Below are 21,763 nucleotides of genomic sequence, written 5' to 3'. Positions count from 1 at the left end.
TTAATTAAGCGAAAATTCTACTGACAGATTTAGAACATCATAAAATTCCCCATATAAACCCACACAAAACAAATACATTAAAAATGTTAATCTTAAATGTGTTTAAATTGGTGTTTTTGTTTGTTTTGTTTTTGGATAAATTCAAGTTATACATAAAATCTTCAAAACTACTTAAAGGAAAAATCATACGATATTCTAAACTGTTTTTCCCACCATTGCCATTGTATGCGTGTATGACTCTTTTATTTAATAGTACACCTTGCTGAAAGGATGATGCTCAATGATCTTATGCCAACATGAACGTTTATACTCACTGCTCTGTTCCCTTTTTGTAATTCACTGCACCTTATTGGATTCATACAGTACTAGTTGTCATATTTAAAATATAAGTATTAAAAAATAAATAAATAAAAAGCCGGATAAACAAAGAGCAAAGGCTCCGAATCAAAGAAACCTTCATGAGATTGTTCTTTTCTTACAAAGCCAAGACAACAGCACCCCCTACAGGTTGCTGCTGCAGAAACGAAATCGTCTCAATGAACATTTATTTTCATTATCCAAATAATAATTTATAGGTTATTTAAATTAGTACTTGTTCCTCTCAAAAATCACATAAATATGAGTCCAAGGTCGTGTCCAATTAGATGTCTTATTTAAAAATTTGATCAATCCTTTTCATTTAATTTCTTCCCAGCAACATTTGCAACTCATTTTGTTTTACAGCATGTAAACACGAGCCAGCCTAATCATTTCAATATAAATAAATACTTTTATTTAACATTAAATTGTTAAAAAGAAAATAAAACCTCAAACACAGCAGGTGTTACAGTTTAACATCCAAGTCAGTTCAGCTGCATTATAAACATAGAAAGCAGTTTCTGTCTATTGTGTCTGTGTTATAATGTTGAGTTCTTGCATCTGTTTCATTGAATACTCCATCTCCAGCTCACAGTGGAGATTAACCATCCGATCATCATACAACCACAGACTGAATAAATGAGTCAGAGGTCGTCCATCATGGCCAGGAGCTCTTCTCCCTTGTTGTTGCTGGGTTTTTCAGGTTTCTCTTCTTTTTCTTCTGCAAACTGTCCAGCGATGCGAGCCAACTCCAATGCCGCCTGCTCATCCTGAACCAAAAACTTGGATTAAGTTCATCACAGATGTTTTAAGAGAGACATGGCAGCCATAACAACAGTCCAGAGAGTAGCCAGACACTCACACTAACACACTTTTTTTGCCAGATTTTCTGTTTATATTGTTAGGTTTGTTCACGTGCTCAGCAGTTGCCTTTTTTTAAGTCAAACTAAACTGTTTTCTTGACTGTGGTTTAGTTTTAGTTCACTGAAATACCCCAGCACAGTCTGCATGATCGTACCTGCATTGCTTGAATATTTATCACTCCATACAAGGATTCCTCAGCACTAGCTGACGCTCCTCTGTGAAACAAGATAAAAAGGCCTTGATGAGGGAATTTATGTTAATGTAACAACAGGGAATGAAAATAGAAAAGAAGAACACCCACGCTTCCTCCTCCTCCTCGTCTGTGTTAAACAGGTTGATTCGAAAACCCGATTCATCTTTGGGCTTGTTCTCCGTCTTCATGCTGCCCATTAGACGAGCCAGCAGGTTCAGCTCCTCCTTCGCCAGCGGGTTGGGAGAGCCGTCTGTCTGCAGCACGATGGAGGTGCAGAGGCAGGTTATAACAGAGCTGTGAAAAAAGTATTTCCCCCCTTTCTGATCTTTTTTTATAATTACTATACTTATATGTTTCAGGTCATCAAACAAATTTTAATAATAGAGAAAGAGAACCAGACTAAATACAAGATGCAGTTTTTAAATTATATAATTTATTAATGGAAAAACATTCTCCAATGCTACCTGGCCCTCTGAAAATTCCCCCTAAACCCAATAACTGGTGGCACCTCTGTTGGCAGCAAGAACTACAATCAAGCGTTTGATTGAAAATGACTCTTTCACGTCCCTGTGGAGGAATTTTGGCCCAATCTTCCTCCTTACAGAGATGTTTTTAATTCAGCCGAACTGGAGGATTTTCAAGAAAGAACAGCCTGTTTAAGGTTCAGGGCAAGAAATGATAGCTGGAGAGTCTCCTTCAGGTTTTTTTTGTAGAAATCAGAATTCACGGTTCCACCAGTTTTGGCAAATCATCCAGCAAAGCTCCCTCAGACCATCACGCTACCACCACCATGTCTGACTGTTGGCATGATGTTCCTTTTAATAAAATGCTGTTAGTTTTACACCAGATGTAACGGCATGCAAACCTTAAAAAAATTTCAGCTTCTTTCTCATTATCAAGATGTTTTTGGCAAATGTGAGAAGAGCCTGCGTGTTCTTTTTGGTCAGCGTTTTTTTTTTTCTCTCATGGATGCCAGTTTGGTCCACTCTGAAACAAGCGAGCCCTGCAGTTCTTTAGATGTGGTTCTGGAGTCCTTTTGCAATTAATGCGCTCCTGGGAAGTTTCACAACTGTTCCAAGTTTTCTCTATTTGTGGATAATGGTTCAGGAAAGGAGCAAATACTTTTTCATGTATACTTGTATACAAGTATACATGCAAAACTGAAGAAGTTTTGCATGTATACAAGATGTATTTCTGCTTAAGGGGGCACATCTGAGCTCTTACTATCAGGGGAAGGATAAATGCGCTGGTGGTGCTGCATAGCTGAGTTTTATTACTTTGCATAAAATGCTCTATTACAACTTAGCAAGGTTTCAAACATTATTAATGTTAATATTGACTAATTAAACATTACGCTGTCTAACCAGCCGTTTAATGTTGACATGGTGATAGTATAAACAGACACAAACATTCACAGTTACTGAGAAACACTATTATTTATTATTTTTGACTTCATTAATCTGATTGCCATCTTCTCTTTGTACAACAGTAGCACTGAGGTGTGGTTTCCTGGCTCAGCTGAAGAAGACAGGAAACCACAGTAGTGTGGTTTGGGCACACCTGTCTTACACACCCAATTAAGCTCTTCTTTTATAGAAGGTGTGAGGCTGTAGACAGACACACAATGATGAGCCTACAGCAGTGAGACGTTTTGAACAGCGGGGCAAGTGAGGTGAGTTTAAGTGTATTTGCAAAAAGTGTGTCAATAAAGAACAGCATGTGCAAACCACAGGGAACGGGCCACTGCCATAACAGCATTTACCAGCATTTACTGTGCATCAATGTCCAGGCAAGCAGGAATTTCTGGAGCTAATATACAAAGCCAACACAGAAATACAAAACAAACTAAAGTTCCTTGAGTGGCCACTTGAGGCAAGCTGCAAAAATGAGTGAATCCCTGCAGACCTCCATTAAAAAATATCCAAATTTACAGCATTTAAATGCATGTTCACAGCCTGGTATAAAAAGTGATTTGGAGGCACATGGACAGTTTCCCACTCCATAACAAATGTATGTTGGGTTCCTTTGGTGTAAATAACATATAATAATATATTGATATATCACGTATACGTCTGTTTTTTGGGTTTATTGCTGCAGCTAGATAACCTTAGCTAACTTGGTGCCCCACCATCTGATCCAAAAATGGTCACTTCTGTCTCCAAAAAACACTAGGAAGCATCAGGTTAGCGGACAGTACTAGATACTAGTGGAAAAGTGTGTGTGTGAAAGTGGTGCAACCGCGCGGTGGATATTTTTCTCAGCACACTTTGAGCCCCTTGGCGCCACCTGAGCATCCTTTAAACACCACTATCAAAAGTAAATATCACCTTGTAGGAAAAAAACTCCACATGATATGATTTGCTATTATTGCTTAAACATCATTTCATGGTTTCACAACAGCAAGAGCTCAGGTGTAGTTCAGGAAAATATTAAGTTATATTTTATATATCACCAACCATAACTGTAAAATGAAATCCGTGACCTCCCTGACATGTTATTACCTTTACAGAGGGAGCCCTGGACGTGTGTGTCTCCTCTGGATGGTCCACAGTGTACCTTTAAGTCACGAAACACAGCAGTGTCACCCACAGGTTCATCAGTGTGTGTGTTCACCATCTAGTGTCCAGCAGCATATTTACATACATGTTCATGCCCAGTCTGATCACTCTGTTTCCATGCAGCTCGAAAGACCCCTCTCTGATGGAGCTGGTGTAACTCCCTCCAGAGGGGAACTCCCTTCGTCTCACTTCTCTGCCGCGACAGTCAAATATCCTTTGAAAACAGGAAACAGATGGCGACACTCTGGATTGTGGACACATTTTTTTAAGAAAATTGAAAGTTGGGATAGGTCAGCCTTTTGGCGGTGACTTCAGAGCTGCATCAGACCACCAGGCCACATCTAGTGCCGTTAATGAAGTGGCAGATGTGAAACCAGGCTCAGTGTATAAACATTGACAGTAGAAATTCATTCTGCTTATAATGTCTAAACTTGAATTAGAATCAAATATGTGATAAAGACACTGAGAATCTGACAAACAATGGCAGACTGTCTAAAGACATTAATAAAGTGTGTATTAGTTTGCATGAATGATGCATACAGCACATGCTTTTAATCAGCACTCATGTAAAAATATCACATTGTAGAAGTAAAGGGATACGTGGTACAGTGACAGGAGGTGCTTTTCTGATTCAACAAAGACAAACAAAGTTTATATTTTGGTCTTTTTTGTGCTTATTTTTCATTGTTAACGAAATAATCCAAAGAAATTAGTGAAAGACTTTTGAAATGGCTGCTTTGAAGTCTTTTGATATGGTCACTTTGGCACACTCAAGACACATATGGGCCAAAGCGCAGATCTGATACCCTTGTGGATGTTGTGGATAGATTTGAAATAGGCAGCATGTGCAAAAATCCCCCCAGAAATCTTACAACTGAAGAAGTTTTGCATGTATACAAAATGTATTTCTGCTTAAAGCGGGCACGTCTGAGCGCTTACTATCAGACACGCTGCTGCATAGCTGACCTTTATTACTTTGCATAAAACGCTCTATTACATTAACAGTAACAGATATGACTGAGGACATATTTTTGATTTACATTTTTGATTTACATTTATGGATCCCTTGAAATTCATTTTAAAACTATATGTAAAGTATGTGCACACACTGTAACCTACATACCTAATAAGCCCAGGAACATCAGTCCCATGAGGCACTGGGCCTGAGGTCATCAGGGCGAACCGTCCGTTGGGATTTTGAATCTGATTTTTTAGGAAAAGTGACACCTTAAAAAAAAGAGAGAGCATTAATTGAAATCACTAGCAGAAAATGAAATGTTTTGTTTGATATTAATATGTTTGAGGAGGATTTCAAGCAGGGGACTCACACGAACGTGCATGTCTTGAAAAAATATGAGGAGCGTCTGTCTGAGAAGCTGGAGTTCACCCTCTGATAAAGACGAGTATGCCTACATCAAAGAGAGACGATGGGTGCAGAGGATGCTTGCACCTTATAAATACAAGGTTTACATAACTTCAGTTACCTGAGTCATACCTCAATGATTTTCCTGTGTGTCTCATCCACTTGGTTCACGACCATGGGAGTGTCTTTCACGAATTCCCTGATGGTGTCCATGTGATTGTATGAGATGAGCAGTAGGTCTTTTGGCCGCAGACAAAGGAAGACTTGATATTTGAAAGCCATGACCATTAGCTCATAAAGCTACAAGAAAAAAAAAACACAAATCTACATCTTAAAAAATTAACAGAGCTGTAAAATGTTTAAATTTCATGTCATGTTATGTATTAATAAGATACCAGAACAATCTGCAAATCAATTATCTATCAATATCTGAGAGAAAGCAATTTGTGTGGGACTTTCCGTGAGGTTAGTGCACTTCAAACTGCTTCACATGACTAATAAGCCAGAGAAAGATGCAATTAAAACAATAACATTAAAAGCTAATAATAATAACAAAGAAAATAAAAGCTAATAATAACACAAAAAGAAATTATAAGACAAATCAACAAAGTAAAAAGTAAAAAATCATCTGACCCTCAATAAAAATTAAGAACTATCAGAAACAAATAATACAATTATAAAATATATGTTGAGTTACAGTCCTGTGAGAAACTAACTACAACCCACGATTCATTTGCTTGTTGAACTACCTTTAGAAGTAATAACTGCTTGACTTCATCAGTCTCTCACATCATTGTGGAGAAATTTCAGCCCACTCTACTTTACAGTGTTGCTTCAGCTCAGTAAGGATTGTGGGAATTTGCTTGTGCACAGCAGTTCAGTCACATGACATTTAGACTTTGACTGGACCACTGCAACATTTTGATTCTTTTCTTTTGCAGATTTGCTGCTGTTCTTGGAATCATCGTTCTGTTTTATGACCAAATTTCAGCCAAGCTTTAGCTAATGGACAGATGGCTTCACATTTTATTCTAGAATACTTTGGTATACAGAGGAGTTTGTGGTTTACCTAATGACTGCAAGCTGTCCAGGTCAAGCCCAAACGATTACCTGTCCACCACCGTGCTTAACAGTTGATGTCAGGTGTTTTGCTGGTATGCTGCGTTTGGCTTTCCCCAAATGTGTTGCTGTGCATTTTACCCAAACATCTCCACTTTGGCCTCATTCGTAAGGACACTTTCCAAAAGCCTTGTGGTTTATTCAGATACAACTTTGCAAACCTGTGCTGTGCTGCCATGAATGATTTATAGAGAAGACGCTTTGTTTGGGCAACTCTTATAAACAAACCACTTGTTCAGTCTTTTTCTAGTTGTGCTGTCGTGAACTTTAAAATTTAACATGCCAGTTGTTGCCTGTAAAGTCTGAGATGTAGCTCCTGGGTTTTCTGCACAGTCTGACATTTGAGTGAATTTGCTGGGACATCTCATCCTGAGAAGATTGTGGCATTGTGTTAACACACACCTGAATGGTGCTGACCTGCAAAATGTTGTTTTCCAAATGCATTTTGTTAGACTTGAGAAGTGGACATAGTTGCTCACATTAAGTTTATGAAGTGCATTGATTAGCAGCACCTGGCTGCTACATACAGTATTCCCCATGGAAGCAGGAAGGTTTTACAGGACTGCTTTCTTTTTCACATGACTATAAGTCCCTAATGACTCAGGATGTGTATAAAATCATTGCTCCATTAAGTGAAGTAAATTTTATGGGTGCAGGTTTGACAGTCCTGCATTATAGGGAGAGGTAATGAGTAAACCATGGAAGCTTATTTCTGAATTTCAAGGATTGAGTCAAAGGTTTGAGATCAACGAATCAACTCTGTTTTTCCTGGCATTTTTTTCCAGTAAAGGGAAAAACTTTCATTGTGAACAAGGGGAAGATTTTTACTTTAAAATGTTTCTCAGTTCACTTGCTGTTTATAATCTAATGCTCCTGTTCCTGGTATTTGGTATTTACCCTGTCCATGCTGGCCGGGTTCAGTCTCATGATGGAGGCGTGCGCTAACCGAGTTAGCACCGTTTTCATTGTCCTGTGAGAATACAGCTGCTGAGGTTTGAGAAGTTCATCCATGAAAGCTTTACTGAACATGGTCCCAACGATGTCATTCATGACTGTGAAATGGAAAAGCAGCCAAACAGAAAGGTGGAGAATTTTGCTTTTGAATTGAAGCTACTTCTTTCTTGGTGCGGCAGATAAACACAGAGGTCATGAAAAAGGAAAAAATGGTAAACAAATGGTTGTTTACCATTATTTTATGCATTTTTTTCATTTATACAACTCCAAATATATATGGGAGACAGTCTAAATAAACTCACTGGCCACTTTGTTAAGTACACCTGTTCAAATGAAGCTTAAGTGTAAGTTACGGAAAATCTGTATTAACGCATCTGCCTGAATTCCTGGGTGTTTGGGCTGATTGTCTATTCTTTACATCACTTCCTCTTTCCCAAGCTGTCAAACTCACTGCTGACATCATTGCTCTGGTCCAATCATTTTCTTGTCCACCTTCTGTGAGCAAATAGCCTCATATGTCATATGTGTTTTAACTCTGAGTGCGCTTTTTTCAGACTCATTCATGAAAGCACAGATCCATCCTTGTGTCAAAGGTTCAGGTTGCTGGTGGTGTAATGGTGCAATGACATGGAGGATATTTTCTTTCCTTATGACCACAGTATACCCATCTCTTTTTTTTGGCTGCTTCCAGCTTTATGCCATGTCTCAAAGCTAAAATCATGCTATACTTTACTTACACAAATGGCCTCCACAGTCACCAGATCTCAATCAGATAGGGCACCTTTGGGATGTGGTGCAATGGCTGACAAATCTGCAGCAACTGTGTGATGCTATCGTGCCAATATGGATGAGAATCTCTGAGGAATGTTTCCAGCACCTTGCTGAACCTGTGCCACAAAGAATTAACGCAGTTCTGAAGACCAGAGTGCAAAAGTGTACCAAATAAAGTGGCTGGTGCACTGTATATACAAATTTATGGTAGGTGTCTAGCTACTTGTCTGGCTCTGTGTGACAATTTCACGTGTTTTCAAGAAAATTATATATTTTCTGACTTATTAAGAGAGCTCAGAGATGCTGGAGGAGCTGACTAAAGAACATTAAGCTCAAGTAATACCTCTTTTCCTGTCATTTTCTGACCACACTCCTGCAGCCATGTTGGGTTTCCAACAAAAGAAGAAAGAAAAAGAAGGAAAGCAGATTTGTAATTTGGGTAGTTATGCATCTGACATAAGAGAAGCACTTTTTTTTAGTTTATAAATTGGCATCAGACTGCTACAGCTTGACGCAAACCAGGAAGACACATCTACAAAGATGTCAGCTGCCTCTACCTTTCTCTGAATTGTCCTCTGAGGTGTTGTGAGCTCGCAGGCGTTGGTCCAGTATGTAAAGCATCTCTCCACCCAGATTAATGAAAACCAGGGGGAGAGTTCTCATAGACATCTTGCAAAGTCAAAAGAAAAGGAGGATTAGCTCCTTAGCACAAAGCTGTCGGAGAGGTAGGCGTTAGAAGGAGAAAAATCCTTTGCAGCTGAAAACCACTCTTCTCATTTCCACCCAGTTAACTAATTGTTCCTCTTGTGGATTGCTACTGTTAAGTGAATTGTTCATGTTAGGTCTTATCTGATAATTCTTCAGCTCACTAAGATGTAACAGGTGGCCAACAAGAGGATAAGCAGTGTACAGACAGAAGCTTATTGGACAGGATAAGGATGACGTTACGGCACATTACAACCAAACACAGAAGGTAAATGGGTATGCCATGTGCAAGATTAAACAAACTAACTAACCCTTTATAAGCAGGTTACATTTAAAGGGTTATTCAGTGAACCAAAGTCCAAAACTGCTAAAAGAACATATGTGAATGTGTAATTGTTAAATCTCATTCTGCACTCTTCTGTGGAGACTTTCCACCAGATCTTTTAACCAAACCCAGCTTGGATTTGCTCCCATTCAACTTAGAGAATTAGTATGGTTGGCAACTAATACTGAGAGATGAGGCCTCTCTTCATTGCAAAGCTCTCAAAACCTCATGTAGACAAGTTTCTCCCAGCACCAAACATGGAAACAAAACATGTTTGTAAACAGTAATGATAAAGCTTTACCAGTCTTTAATGGTATCTTTTCACCTCATCATTTAGGTGTGTAGCATAGTTAGCTTAGCATGATAACTAGCCTTAGCTAGCTTAGCTTATTTGATTTGGGACATCTTGTACATACCTTGTACAAAAATCAAGATCCACCCCTTATTTCTTTATATTTTACTTCAAGTGAGCCACAGTTTCTTGTAACTTTTAAAGAAGTCTTGAGAAATAGTTCTCCTGACTTTCTGAAGCTTTTCTTTTGGACATTGGCTGCTTTTTCACTCATTTTTATACCCACGGTGCACTTATGTGTATCTGCACTGACAACAAGCTGAAGTGGAAGATCAATACAGAGGTTGTGTACAAAAAGGAGATGAGCAGACTCTATTTCCACCATATTCTGAGTTTTATTCACATTCTGAAGCAGATGATTCCTCCACAAAAGCATTGTCCTCTATACTCCTCCTGCTGCGCATCACTAATACATCCAAAAGAGTAACACAAGAATTTCTCTCCTTCCCTCTCCCACACTACTCTAAATAAAAGATAAGAGAGCAGAAACATGCAAATCAAAGTTTATCTTCATGTTCACTTTTCCAGCAGCTCACTTAAGTGCACACCATTGTCTGTTGTTACAGCCATGTCTGCAGCTAACAGCCTTTTGAGTTTTTGTGAATTATTTCCCTGCTGAAACAATCATTTAAACACATTTTGAAAAGAAATTTGGAGCTCAACAGACAAGCCTACAAACTTATTATGGAGTTCTATAATTTCCTCTGGTTTTTCTCTATGTAAGTAAAACATAAAATTATAAATTGTGCTGTGTTTTAAATACTTTACTTTACTAGTGTTACTTTTAAGACTAATTTGTTGTGATTGCGAAAATATATTTAAATAGCAAATATTGCTAATATGCCTTAGTTTTGGGGGGGGGTTTCTGAATGAAAAATAATTAACAAAGTAAAAATGTCTTCCTTTCATCAGAATAACCTGCTCAGGTTCACAGACAGTTTTCAATAAAGACCCAAACCTGAATGAAAGATCTTATAACCTGGAGTGGATGAAGTCTATACCTGAAGAGACCCCACTATCTGCTATCGCTATCCCTGGAACACATGAGAGCTTAACATTATACAAAGGACTATTTGCAAGTTATTTGCAAAGTCAAGTTTGGAGTTTGAAAGACCAACTTAATGTAGGAGTACGATATTTTGACTTGCATTCTAGAAATTGGATTCCTAAAAAAATCATTTATGTTGGGGATAGTCACTGGCTTATTGGGAAAGAAATTCCCTTGGGTGAAGTTCTTAGATTTATTCTTGATTTTTTAGAAAAACACAGCAGTGAGACTGTGATTCTGAAAGTGACATTACATGATTTCATTGTTTCTAATAAAAAGAATGCTGAATACTTGATGAACGAAATAATTGACAAGTTCCGAAGTAAAATATGGACAAATACACTAGCACCAAAAATGAAGGATGCAAGGGGTAAGATTGTTTTTCTCAAGACTCGTGTGTTTCAAGCTGGAACAGAAAGCCATGACTCACATTTCTTTGAACATAATAGGCTCATAAATGTGGAAAAAAAAATAAAGAATATCAAGTCAAACCTCTGTAAACATCACATTATGGTGAGTGAGACGTCAGCATCAACTACTGAGAAACCAATAAAATTGGCTCAAAATGTTAACAAACAGCTTGACAACTTTCTGAACCAACACGGAACCAGTTTGGAAAATCACGGTTGCTTAGGTGTCATAAGTATGGACTTCCCCAGTGCTCAGCTTATTAAAAAAATCACTGAACTCAAACCATGTAAATGTGGACACGGAGAAGGAACAGGACAGTCTGGAAAGAAGGGACCACCACTTGTACCAACAACTAAACTGACAACGTCACCTGTAGCCACAACTTCACCTGAACGCACAACTTCACCGGAACCAACAACTAAAATAATAATCATACCCAGCCATTCCCCTGAACCACCATCAGCACCCACAACTTCACCTGAACGCACAACTTCACCGGAACCAACAACTAAAATAATAATCATACCCAGCCATTCCCCTGAACCACCATCAGCACCCACAACTTCACCTGAACGCACAACTTCACCGGAACCAACAACTAAAATAATAATCATACCCAGCCATTCCCCTGAACCACCATCAGCACCCACAACTTCACCTGAACGCACAACTTCACCTGAACCCACAACTAGAATAATAATCATACCCAGACCTTCACCTGAACCACCATCAGCACCCACAACTTCACCTAAACCCACAACTTCACCTGAACCCACAACTAGAATAATAATCATACCCAGACCTTCACCTGAACCAACATCAGCACCCACAACTTCACCTGAACCCACAACTTCACCTGAACTAACAACTTCACCTGAACTAACAGCTTCACCTGAACCATCAACTTCACCTGAACCTACAACTTCACCTGAACCAACAACTTCACCTGAACTAACAGCTTCACCTGAACTAACAACTTCACCTGAACCAACAGCTTCACCTCAACTAACAACCTCACCTATACCATCAACCTCACCTGAACCTACAACTTCACCTGAACCATCAACTTCACCTGAACCAACAGCTTCACCTGAACCTACAACTTCACCTGAACCAACAGCTTCACCTGAACCATCAACTTCATCTGAACCTACAACTTCACCTGAACCAACAGCTTCACCTGAACCATCAACTTCACCTGAACCATCAACTTCATCTGAACCTACAACTTCACCTGAACCAACAGCTTCACCTGAACCATCAACTTCATCTGAACCTACAACTTCACCTGAACCAACAGCTTCACCTGAACCATCAACTTCACATGAACCAACAGCTTCACCTGAACCTACAACTTCACCTGAACCATCAACTTCACCTGAACCATCAACTTCATCTGAACCTACAACTTCACCTGAACCAACAGCTTCACCTGAACCATCAACTTCACCTGAACCAACAGCTTCACCTGAACCAACAGCTTCACCTGAACCATCAACTTCACCTGAACCATCAACTTCATCTGAACCTACAACTTCACCTGAACCAACAGCTTCACCTGAACCATCAACTTCACCTGAACCAACAACTTTACCTGAACCATCAACTTCACCTGAACCAACAGCTTCACCTGAACCTACAACTTCACCTGAACCATCAACTTCACCTGAACCATCAACTTCATCTGAACCTACAACTTCACCTGAACCAACAACTTCACCTGAACCATCAACTTCACCTGAACCAACAACTTCACCTGAACCATCAACTTCACCTGAACCAACAGCTTCACCACAACCAACTGCACCTCAACCATCAACTTCACCTGAACCATCGACTTCACCAGAACCAACAACTTCACCAGAATCAAAAAAAATGGGACCAACACATTATTCTGTGCTTCCTAAACCAGTAATTGATTCACATCCTGTTGTTCCCCCGGTCACACAGCCCAAGAAAGAGCACAAATTAGATACACACTGGAGAAGGCGCAAGTGCTTTAGAGGATAAGTGGAGTAATAAATGTAACAGTAAAAGTAATACTTAAGTAATAATTATTTGTAATAAATTACAGAAAATGAATACAATTGTGTCTGTAAACAAATATCTTAGAAATGGGAAAATGAAAATTCTGCATATTATAGTGTCAGTGATGAATTAAACTATCCTCATTTACTTTCTCTTTTTTTATTTTAGCTGTTCTGGTACAGTAGAGAGAATTTAAGAGAAAATTTAAACATTTTGTAAATAATCAGACATGTGGTCATATAATTAATTACCACGGTACTTTAGATTTAAAGGTAGTTAAGTTGCTTTCAGAGTTCAGGTGCATATTTTTTTCACAGTTACTTATGTTATCAACAGGACTCAGGAGGTTCAAAAGTGATCTTTAACAAGGTAAAATATAAGTAATCAGTCATACTTGACCTTTCCTAGCAAGCCTAACAAGTGAGCTAATAGCTTTTAAAACATGTTTGGATTTCTCAGTATCCCCAGCAGTACGGTCACTGATATATTTTAACAACCATTAGAAATGTATATGAGTTTGGCTAAATATCACATATGGAGGGGTTTTTGGTGTCGTCTTAAAGAGGTTTAATCCAGAGCCAAAAGAAAATCACTAGCATTATGGGTTTAACTTACTCAAGCATAATAGAATTTTTTTGTTGTTAAGTCCATTCAAAAAAATAAACATGCACGGAAAAACATGCACGGATCTTCTTCTACATAACAGAGTGATTCTAAGGCCCCAAACTCAGTCAGAAACAAGAAAAACCTGGTGTAAAAAATAAATAAACAAATAAATAACTGAGACACATAGTGTGTGTAAAAAAATATTATTAGATTTTAACCCATAAAATATAGAAGAAAATATACCGTCCATATTTAATTACAGTATATTAAAGCCCAATTACAGTAAATGAAAACTTTACCGCAAAAAATCCATGTGAAATTTAACGAGAAGCTTTTGGGAGGGAAATAGATCAATTAGTATTGGAGAATAATTTCACGTTTATTACCATCTATTTTTTTCTTCTTAGTAAGTAGTTAGTTTAATGATCACCATTTGATAATAAAACTCTTAAAATTTACAAAATCTACTAGTTACATAATCCTAAATATTAGGAATAGAAGCTTTACTCTGTTTTATGTCAGTTTAACTAATATGTGATACTCGGGTAATTGTCGTGCCTGAGTATCGTGTGTATGAAAACTAAGTTTTCATGGAAAATTTCACCATTTAATGGATCTGAATATGAGGAATATAAGCTTCTCAATGTGTCTATAATTAATGCTAAACAGCATTAAAATAGTCTAAATAAATAATATCAATATAAGAAATGGTCTCAAATGTTAAACAGTGAGCACCAGGAGTGATGAAGCTTCAAAACATTTGCTTAAAAGAATGGTGCTAAACTCATTATATTATATTATATTATCCCAGCTCAGGACAGATGGCCAGCCTGACGCAGGGCTAATATTATATCATATTATATTATATTATATTATATCATATTATATTATATTATATTATATTAGAGAGACAGCCCGGTTGAGTTGTTTAAAGATGAGCAGGAAAGGCTGTGGTGGTTTGTAGGGATAATGGATATACTGGACAATGGATGCTAAATATGGAGCTGCCAGGCAGGAGGAGACAAGGAAGACCACAGAGAAAATTCATGGTTGTATTGATGGAGGACATGCAGGCTGGCGTCACAGCAGAGGATGCTAGGGATTGGGTGAGATGGTGGCAGATGACCGTTAAAGGGAGGAGCCAAAAGAAGAAGGTATTGCCCTCTTGTGGTCATTAAACAGAATGAAGGTTTAAAGTAGATGCTGGCTTCACTGTTCAGACCCCGAAACTATGTCCATCTCTTAAACTGTCTAAAGCTAACACTAAGATAACTTAAGCTAAGTGACTCACACTTCTTATGTAATGTACTCTGTATTTGATCTCCCTGTTAACACAGTGTTGTGGTTTTGATGAGTGTGGTGGGAATGATGAACCAATCCTTAAAGATTTCCTTATATAACTCACGGGCTAAATCTAAAACTATCAAGGTGCTCCAGCTAAAGAACTAGAGTATGTCAGCTAAAGAGTCCGGACACTCTTATTCTTACATGTAGTGTATGTATAATATGTAAAGGATAGAAAATTGAGCTGACTCATCACCTCCCTAACTATCTTTAATGTCATATTTTACTAAAACTGCTACAACATGGCCTTCACGTGTCTTTTACCATCTCTTTCTCTCTCAATTTGTCTCAGTGTCTCTCTTTCTCTCCCCTACACTACTAAAAATAAAAGATTAGAGAGCAGAAACATGCAAATCACCGTTTATCTTTATGTTCACTGTTACAGCAGCTCACTTTACCGGAGACCATTGTCTATTGTTACAGCTATATCCGCATTAAATATACATGTTTTGGAGTTTTATGAATTCTTTTACAAATTGGCCGGTGAAAAAAAAATGTAAACGCATTTTGGAAAGAAATTTGGACAAATCCTGACTTTCTGAGCTCAACAGACCAGCCTATAAACGGATTATGGAGCTCTATCACTTCCTCTGCTTTTTCTCTATGTAAGTAAAACAAAACTTTATGGTAACACATTAGTAAGGTATTAGTGCTTAATTCAGTGAGTGTGTATTAGTAATCATTTATATGTTTATATGTTTATTCTTGATTAATGAGCTCATATATAATGTGTTCATGGTATCAATTAGAATGATTGTGTTGCACATTTATATATATGATCCTTGAGATATGAGCTTGTTGTTTGTAAGTGTGTTAATAGAGGTTTTATACATACTTATTTCATGCTGTAATCCATGGCTACTTTAGACAGTTATTAGGTAAGTATTTTGTGTGACCTCATCTAAAGTGGGAACTGTTATTGCCTTATAAAACATTTATAAATGAAAAGAAAAGTATGTCAAGACTCAAACAAGTATTAGCTACCTTCACAATGGAAAAATTACAGACAACCTATAAAGAGATACAGAATATATTTATATACTGATAGCCAGATGCAAAAAACAACCTATCTGAGAGCTGAAGAATACTGAAATGAGTTCGTAAGAGAGGTTTAATTGACAAAAATACTCTGAGCAATCTTCCAAAAGAATAAAAATTTAATAAGGTTATCCCATCATATTAGATTGATAATGCAGGAAAAAGTCTTTGGCATTTTTAAGAGTTTGGAATACCTTTGGTTCATTCCTGAGTTTCAGTTTTCCTCTGGTTTGTAGTCTGTTAGCTAGATTTAGTCAGATAAGTCAGCCTCGAGTAGCTTCACTTCCAAAGTGCTCCTGAATTAAATGAAATAGTGTTATCACAGAGGTGAACTCAGCTGGAAAGAAACGTGTACTGGATGATCTCCTTCTTTTTCTCATTTATATAAAACAGGGATGGTACTGCATTAATATCAGTAAATACCTGTATTTAAAGGCCATAATAACAATAAAATCTGAATTCTCAAAATACTGCGCCACCCTTTTCTTTTTGGTACAGCAATGCTTGCGCAGTATTCTACCTTTTTATATCCATCTTCTTTTTATTCTCTTTTTAGTAGCAGTCAATCTAACCATAATAAATATTAGTATTATTAGCACTAATGGTGAACGAAAGGCAGCCCCTGCAGATGTACACGGTGTAACAATAACACAGGAATGAAGTAAGCTAGCATCAAAAACAAAGGCATAAATGTGTAAAACAACCTTAACAGCAGTAACAAAGACTGTGTAAACAGAGACTGTGGTGCTAATGGGTCAAAAACATGGCTAAGAGGCTAGTTAGCCATGCTAGCTTAGCTCAGCTATACTCACAGAGAAACAGTTCTAGGACAGTTACTTCTGATGTGCACGTTTCTGAATCTCCTCTTTCCAGACTACAGTTATCCCCATCTAACACAACTTGTTTAACTGAGTGAGTCTCTAATCTACTCTACTTTGATTTCTCTTCCTCACGCTAACTTCTCTGAATATTTTGAATGAGAAGGAGGCCATGAAGTATTTTTTTCATTCCAGCAGAGTTTGCCTGTGTGAAAGCGCAGGGCTGGATATTCTCACTAATTAGTTTATTTCAGGAGCACTTTAGAACTGAAATGACTGGACAATGACTTATTTGACTAAAGTTAGCTAATAGAGGATCTGGATTAGTGTTACCAACTCCTCAGTAAGGAAAATCGCTATTGGCTAATTGGTCATTCTTATAATTGTAATTGTAACCGACTATGTAGGAGAGAGAAATAACATCATGGAAGACACATAAAGTGAGTAAAAAACACCCTAAAAGCATTTAGAATACATTTAGAACTACACATCAAATTTCTTTTAGCAATTATTGTTTTTTTAATGTCACAATTCCAACTATCCTTCTTTATCTGGGCTTGGGACTGGCAAAAGTGTCCCGAAATAGGCACTCTGGCACACTTTTATCGTGTGTGTTTTTGAGTAGTTTTAAATCTTGTCACCCTCAAAAAGTAAGAGTAAAAGAAGAATTGACTGCGTTACAGTCAGGGCGTGATTCATTTGCAGTTTGGAAGCGTATAGGTGAACATCTTCTGCTCTGACAGCAGCTGGGGGCAAGTGCTGCGTGAGGACTATCCCCCGCCTGTGAGCACTTTGGCACTGGCGAGCTGCCCTTGGCAGCACCCGTTGCTTGTTGAGAGTAAGAGCGATATGTGCTTTCACATCAAAAAGTCATCATAAGTCTCCAATAACACCAGCAAAAGTCGCCAGATTTGTCGCTAGTCACTAAGGGGGTCTGAAAACTCGCTAAATATAGTGACAACGTTGCTAAGTTGGCAACACTGATTTGGATTTTCTCTATTTCTTTGTGCTTTGCCTTTGTTCTTTTTATGTGAGCTTATACTTTAGGTGTTGAGGTACTTTTACTTTATTTTTTAAATCTTTATAAGGCAAAAATAGTCCTGGTTACACAAAATACTTAACAACTAGTAACTGTATGAATTAGCCATGGATTACAGCTTGAAATAAGTATGTATAAAACCTCTATTAACGCACTCACAAACAATAAACTAATATTCATATCTAAATACTTTGTTGATCACTTATTTAGACTTTCTAAATAATACAATGAATACGCTGTATATGAGATCTTACATGAAAAATAAACATTATATCTAGATTTATAAATTCTATAAGTTACATACTAAGGAGAAGTAATGCTTTATAAATGATGCATTAAGCACTTACTAATACATTACTAATGCTTGATAATGCGTGACAATATTCTAAAGTGTTATCAGTTGTGAGCTTTATATTTGTTCTACTTACAAGTAAGACTTGTTGTGATTTGAAAACATATTCAGCAAATATTTCTGTCCTTCTTTTTTTTTGTTTGGTATAGAAATAAACAATTAGAACTTTTTTTCTGAGTTTGAAAAAATGATGAAAGAATTAAAAATAGAAGTAAAAATGTCTTCCTCTCACCAGAATAACCTCCTGCTCAGGTTCATGGCTGGGTTTCAATGAAAACCCAGACCTGGATCCAAGATCTTATAACCTGGACTGGATGAAGTCTATACCTGAAGAGACCCCACTATCTGCTATCTCCATTCCTGGAACACACGAAAGCTTAACATTATATGGAGGACCACTTGCTATATGTCAAGTTTGGAATTTGAAGCAGCAACTTAAAGTGGGAGTACGATATTTTGACTTGCATGCTGGGATTTGGTTGCCTACACAAAAAAATGTTTATATTCGGGATAGTCACTGGATGTTTTGGCAGCATACTGAATTAGATAATGTCTTCAGAGACATTCTTGATTTCTTAAGAGACCACAAAAGTGAGACGGTGATTTTGAAAGTGACATTACATGGTCTTTACAAGAAAAAAGTTGCGCAGTTGACAAAGGAATTAATTGACAACTTCAGAAATAAAATATGGACAAAGACAATGACACCAAACATGAAGGACGCAAGGGGCAATATTGTTTTTCTCCAGACTGATGTGTTTCATGCTGGAACAGAAAACCATGACTCACGTTTCTTTGAACGCAATAGGCTCAAAAATGTAGAAGAGAGACTAAAGCAAATCAAGTCACACATCTGTGAACATCACATTGTGGTGACTGAGACATCAACGTCACTTTTTAACAGTCCAAAAACGTTTGCTCAAAATGTTAACAAGTGGCTTTACAACTTTGTGGAGCGGCATAAAAAAATCTCTAAAAACTATGGTTGCTTAGGTGTCATAAGTATGAACTTCCCAAGTACTCAGCTGATTAAAAACATCATTCAGCTCAAACCATGTGAATGTGGCCAAAGACCAGGAAGAGGAGGAAGTGGAAAGGAGCAACAAAAACCATTTGGGCCAAAGATTAACTCAGAAGTACCATCATCTGAGCAACATACCACCAGTTCACCTGAATCACCACAACAACCTGAACCAGCGGCTGAACCAACTAATCCACCTGCACCAAGAGGTGCACCTCAACCAGTCACTGCACCTGAACCAACAGTTACACCTGAACCAGTACCTGAACCATCCACTGCACCTGAACCAGTACCTGAACCAACAGTTGCAGCTGAACCAGTACCTGAACCATCCACTGCACCTGAACCAGTACCTGAACCACCCACAACACCTGAACCAACAGCTGCACCTGAACCAGCAGTTACACCTGAACCAGTACCTGAGCCATCCACTGCACCTGAACCATCCACTGCACCTGAACCAGTACCTGAACCACCCACAACACCTGAACCAACAGCTGCACCTGAACCAACAGTTACACCTGAACCAGTACCTGAACCAACAGCTGCACCTGAACCAGTACCTGAACCAACAGCTGTACCTGAACCAGTACTGGAACCAACAGCTGCACCTGAACCAGTACCGGAACCATCCACTGCACCTGAACCAACAGCTGCACCTAAACCAGTACCCGAACCAACAGCTGTACCTGAACCAGTACTGGAACCAACAGCTACACTTGAACCAGTACCTGAATTATCCACCGCACCTGAACCAGTCATTGAACCAACAGCTGCACCTGAACCAGTACCTGAACCAACAGCTATACCTGAACCAGTACCTGAGGCATCCACTGCACCTGAACCAGGACCTGAACCATCCACTGCACCTGAGCCAACAGCTGCACCTGAACCAGGACCTGAACCATCCACTGCACCTGAGCCAACAGCTGCACATGAACCAGTAATTGAACCAACAGCTGCACCTGAACCAACAGCTGCACCTGAACCAGGACCTGAACCATCCACTGCACCTGAGCCAACAGCTGCACCTGAACCAACAGTTACACGTGAAGCAGTACCTGAACCATCCACAACACCTGAACCAACAGCTGCACCTGAATCAGTACCTGAACCAACAGCTGCACCTGAACCAGTACCTGAACCATCCACTGCACCCGAACCAGTACCTGAACCATCCACTGCACCTGAGCCAACAGCTGCACCTGAACCAACAGTTACACCTGAAGCAGTACCTGAACCATCCACAACACCTGAACCAACAGCTGCACCTGAATCAGTACCTGAACCATTCACTGCACATGAACCAACAGCTGCACCTGAACCCACAGCTGCACCTGAACCAATACCTGAACCATTTACTGCACCTGAACCAACAGCTGCACCTGAACCAACAGCTGCATCTGAACCCACAGCTGCATCTGAACGCACGGCTGCACCTGAGCCAATACCTGAACCATCCACTGCACCTGAGCCAACAGCTGCACCTGAACCAACAGCTGCACCTGAACCAACAGCTGCACCTGAACCCACGGCTGGACCTGAACCAATACCTGAACCATCCACTACACCCAAACAACCAGATGCAACTAAAGGAACTGCTGCACCTGAACCACTATCATAAGTCTGGATAAATGTGGAGTTTTGGGGATTCTCCTAAAGAGTCTTAAGCCAGACCGAAAAGAAAATCACAAGCATTATGGGTTTTATTTACTCAATTATAATAGAAAATATTGTGTTGTCAAGTCACAAAAAAACATACAAAAAAACCTCCCCAAAAAACCAACCATAGATCTTCTCCTGCATAAGAAAGTGGTTCTAAGCCCCCAACTCAATCTGAGACAATAAAAACCTTCATGGTAAAACATAAGACTACTATGTTAACTTAGAATGTGTTAAAACATGTGATTAAATTGTAACCCATAAAATACAGAAAAAATGTACTGTCTGCATTTAATTACAGTATATTAAAGCCCAACTGCTTCATATTAACACACAGCAAATGAAAGCTTTACCACAAAACAAATGTGTGAGAAATTTAACAAGGAGCTAAGTTTGTCTCTGTTAAGCCGACTTTTGGGAGAGAAACAGACCTATTAGTAATGGAGAAGAATTTCACCTTTATTTATTGAATTGTAGCAGTGATTGCCAGTTATTTTTCTCTTTTGTTTGCTTATGTGATATTAAAGTTAGTAAACTGAGGTTTTCCCAGCAGGAATGCCGAACATTGCCTGGTTTCAACTTTTAAAACTGAATGTCTTGATGCATGCTTAATCATCCAGGTAGGTAAATCCCAAAAGGTTGATTCTGTTCATCTGGACATATGATTCGTAACTTGGATGAGTGACAAGACGTTTCTCCCAGTGGAAACGCTACGTCCAGATGAACAGAATCTACCTTTTGGGGGTTTTAAAACTGAAGAATTTTCTCCATCTTGTTTGATTATTAGTTTAAACATTGGGATTCAGCTATGATTATCAAACCATTTTTTACCATA

At 38.5% G+C, this 21,763-nt stretch overlaps 3 protein-coding genes across 3 annotated transcripts; 2 read left to right on the top strand and 1 right to left on the bottom strand.

Annotated features, from left to right (window-relative positions):
• Window positions 1-64: 64 nt before the first annotated feature.
• On the bottom strand, window positions 65-16,855 carry oscp1a (organic solute carrier partner 1a). Its single transcript, XM_003447238.5, has 12 exons — window positions 16,849-16,855; window positions 8,737-8,848; window positions 8,523-8,552; window positions 7,352-7,506; window positions 5,468-5,635; window positions 5,301-5,381; window positions 5,096-5,199; window positions 4,058-4,186; window positions 3,916-3,970; window positions 1,523-1,668; window positions 1,376-1,436; window positions 65-1,127 (listed from the first exon to the last, which is right to left on the bottom strand). The coding sequence occupies exons 2-12, from the start codon at window positions 8,846-8,848 to the stop codon at window positions 1,002-1,004; spliced, it is 1,167 nt and encodes a 388-aa protein (XP_003447286.2). The 5' UTR covers window positions 16,849-16,855; the 3' UTR covers window positions 65-1,001.
• On the top strand, window positions 10,124-13,077 carry LOC106098379 (cell surface glycoprotein 1-like). Its single transcript, XM_013272544.2, has 2 exons — window positions 10,124-10,280; window positions 10,474-13,077. Exons 1-2 carry the CDS (start codon window positions 10,246-10,248, stop codon window positions 13,028-13,030), a joined length of 2,592 nt encoding a protein of 863 aa, XP_013127998.2. The 5' UTR covers window positions 10,124-10,245; the 3' UTR covers window positions 13,031-13,077.
• Window positions 15,436-21,540, top strand: LOC106098380 (cell surface glycoprotein 1). The gene is made up of 2 exons (XM_013272545.2): window positions 15,436-15,603; window positions 18,481-21,540. The coding sequence occupies exons 1-2, from the start codon at window positions 15,569-15,571 to the stop codon at window positions 20,888-20,890; spliced, it is 2,445 nt and encodes an 814-aa protein (XP_013127999.2). The 5' UTR covers window positions 15,436-15,568; the 3' UTR covers window positions 20,891-21,540.
• Window positions 21,541-21,763: the final 223 nt, after the last annotated feature.

The sequence above is a fragment of the Oreochromis niloticus genome, linkage group LG22, assembly GCF_001858045.2.
Source record: "Oreochromis niloticus isolate F11D_XX linkage group LG22, O_niloticus_UMD_NMBU, whole genome shotgun sequence".
NCBI lineage: Eukaryota > Metazoa > Chordata > Actinopteri > Cichliformes > Cichlidae > Oreochromis > Oreochromis niloticus.
This window is presented reverse-complemented; position numbering and strand designations above follow the sequence as displayed.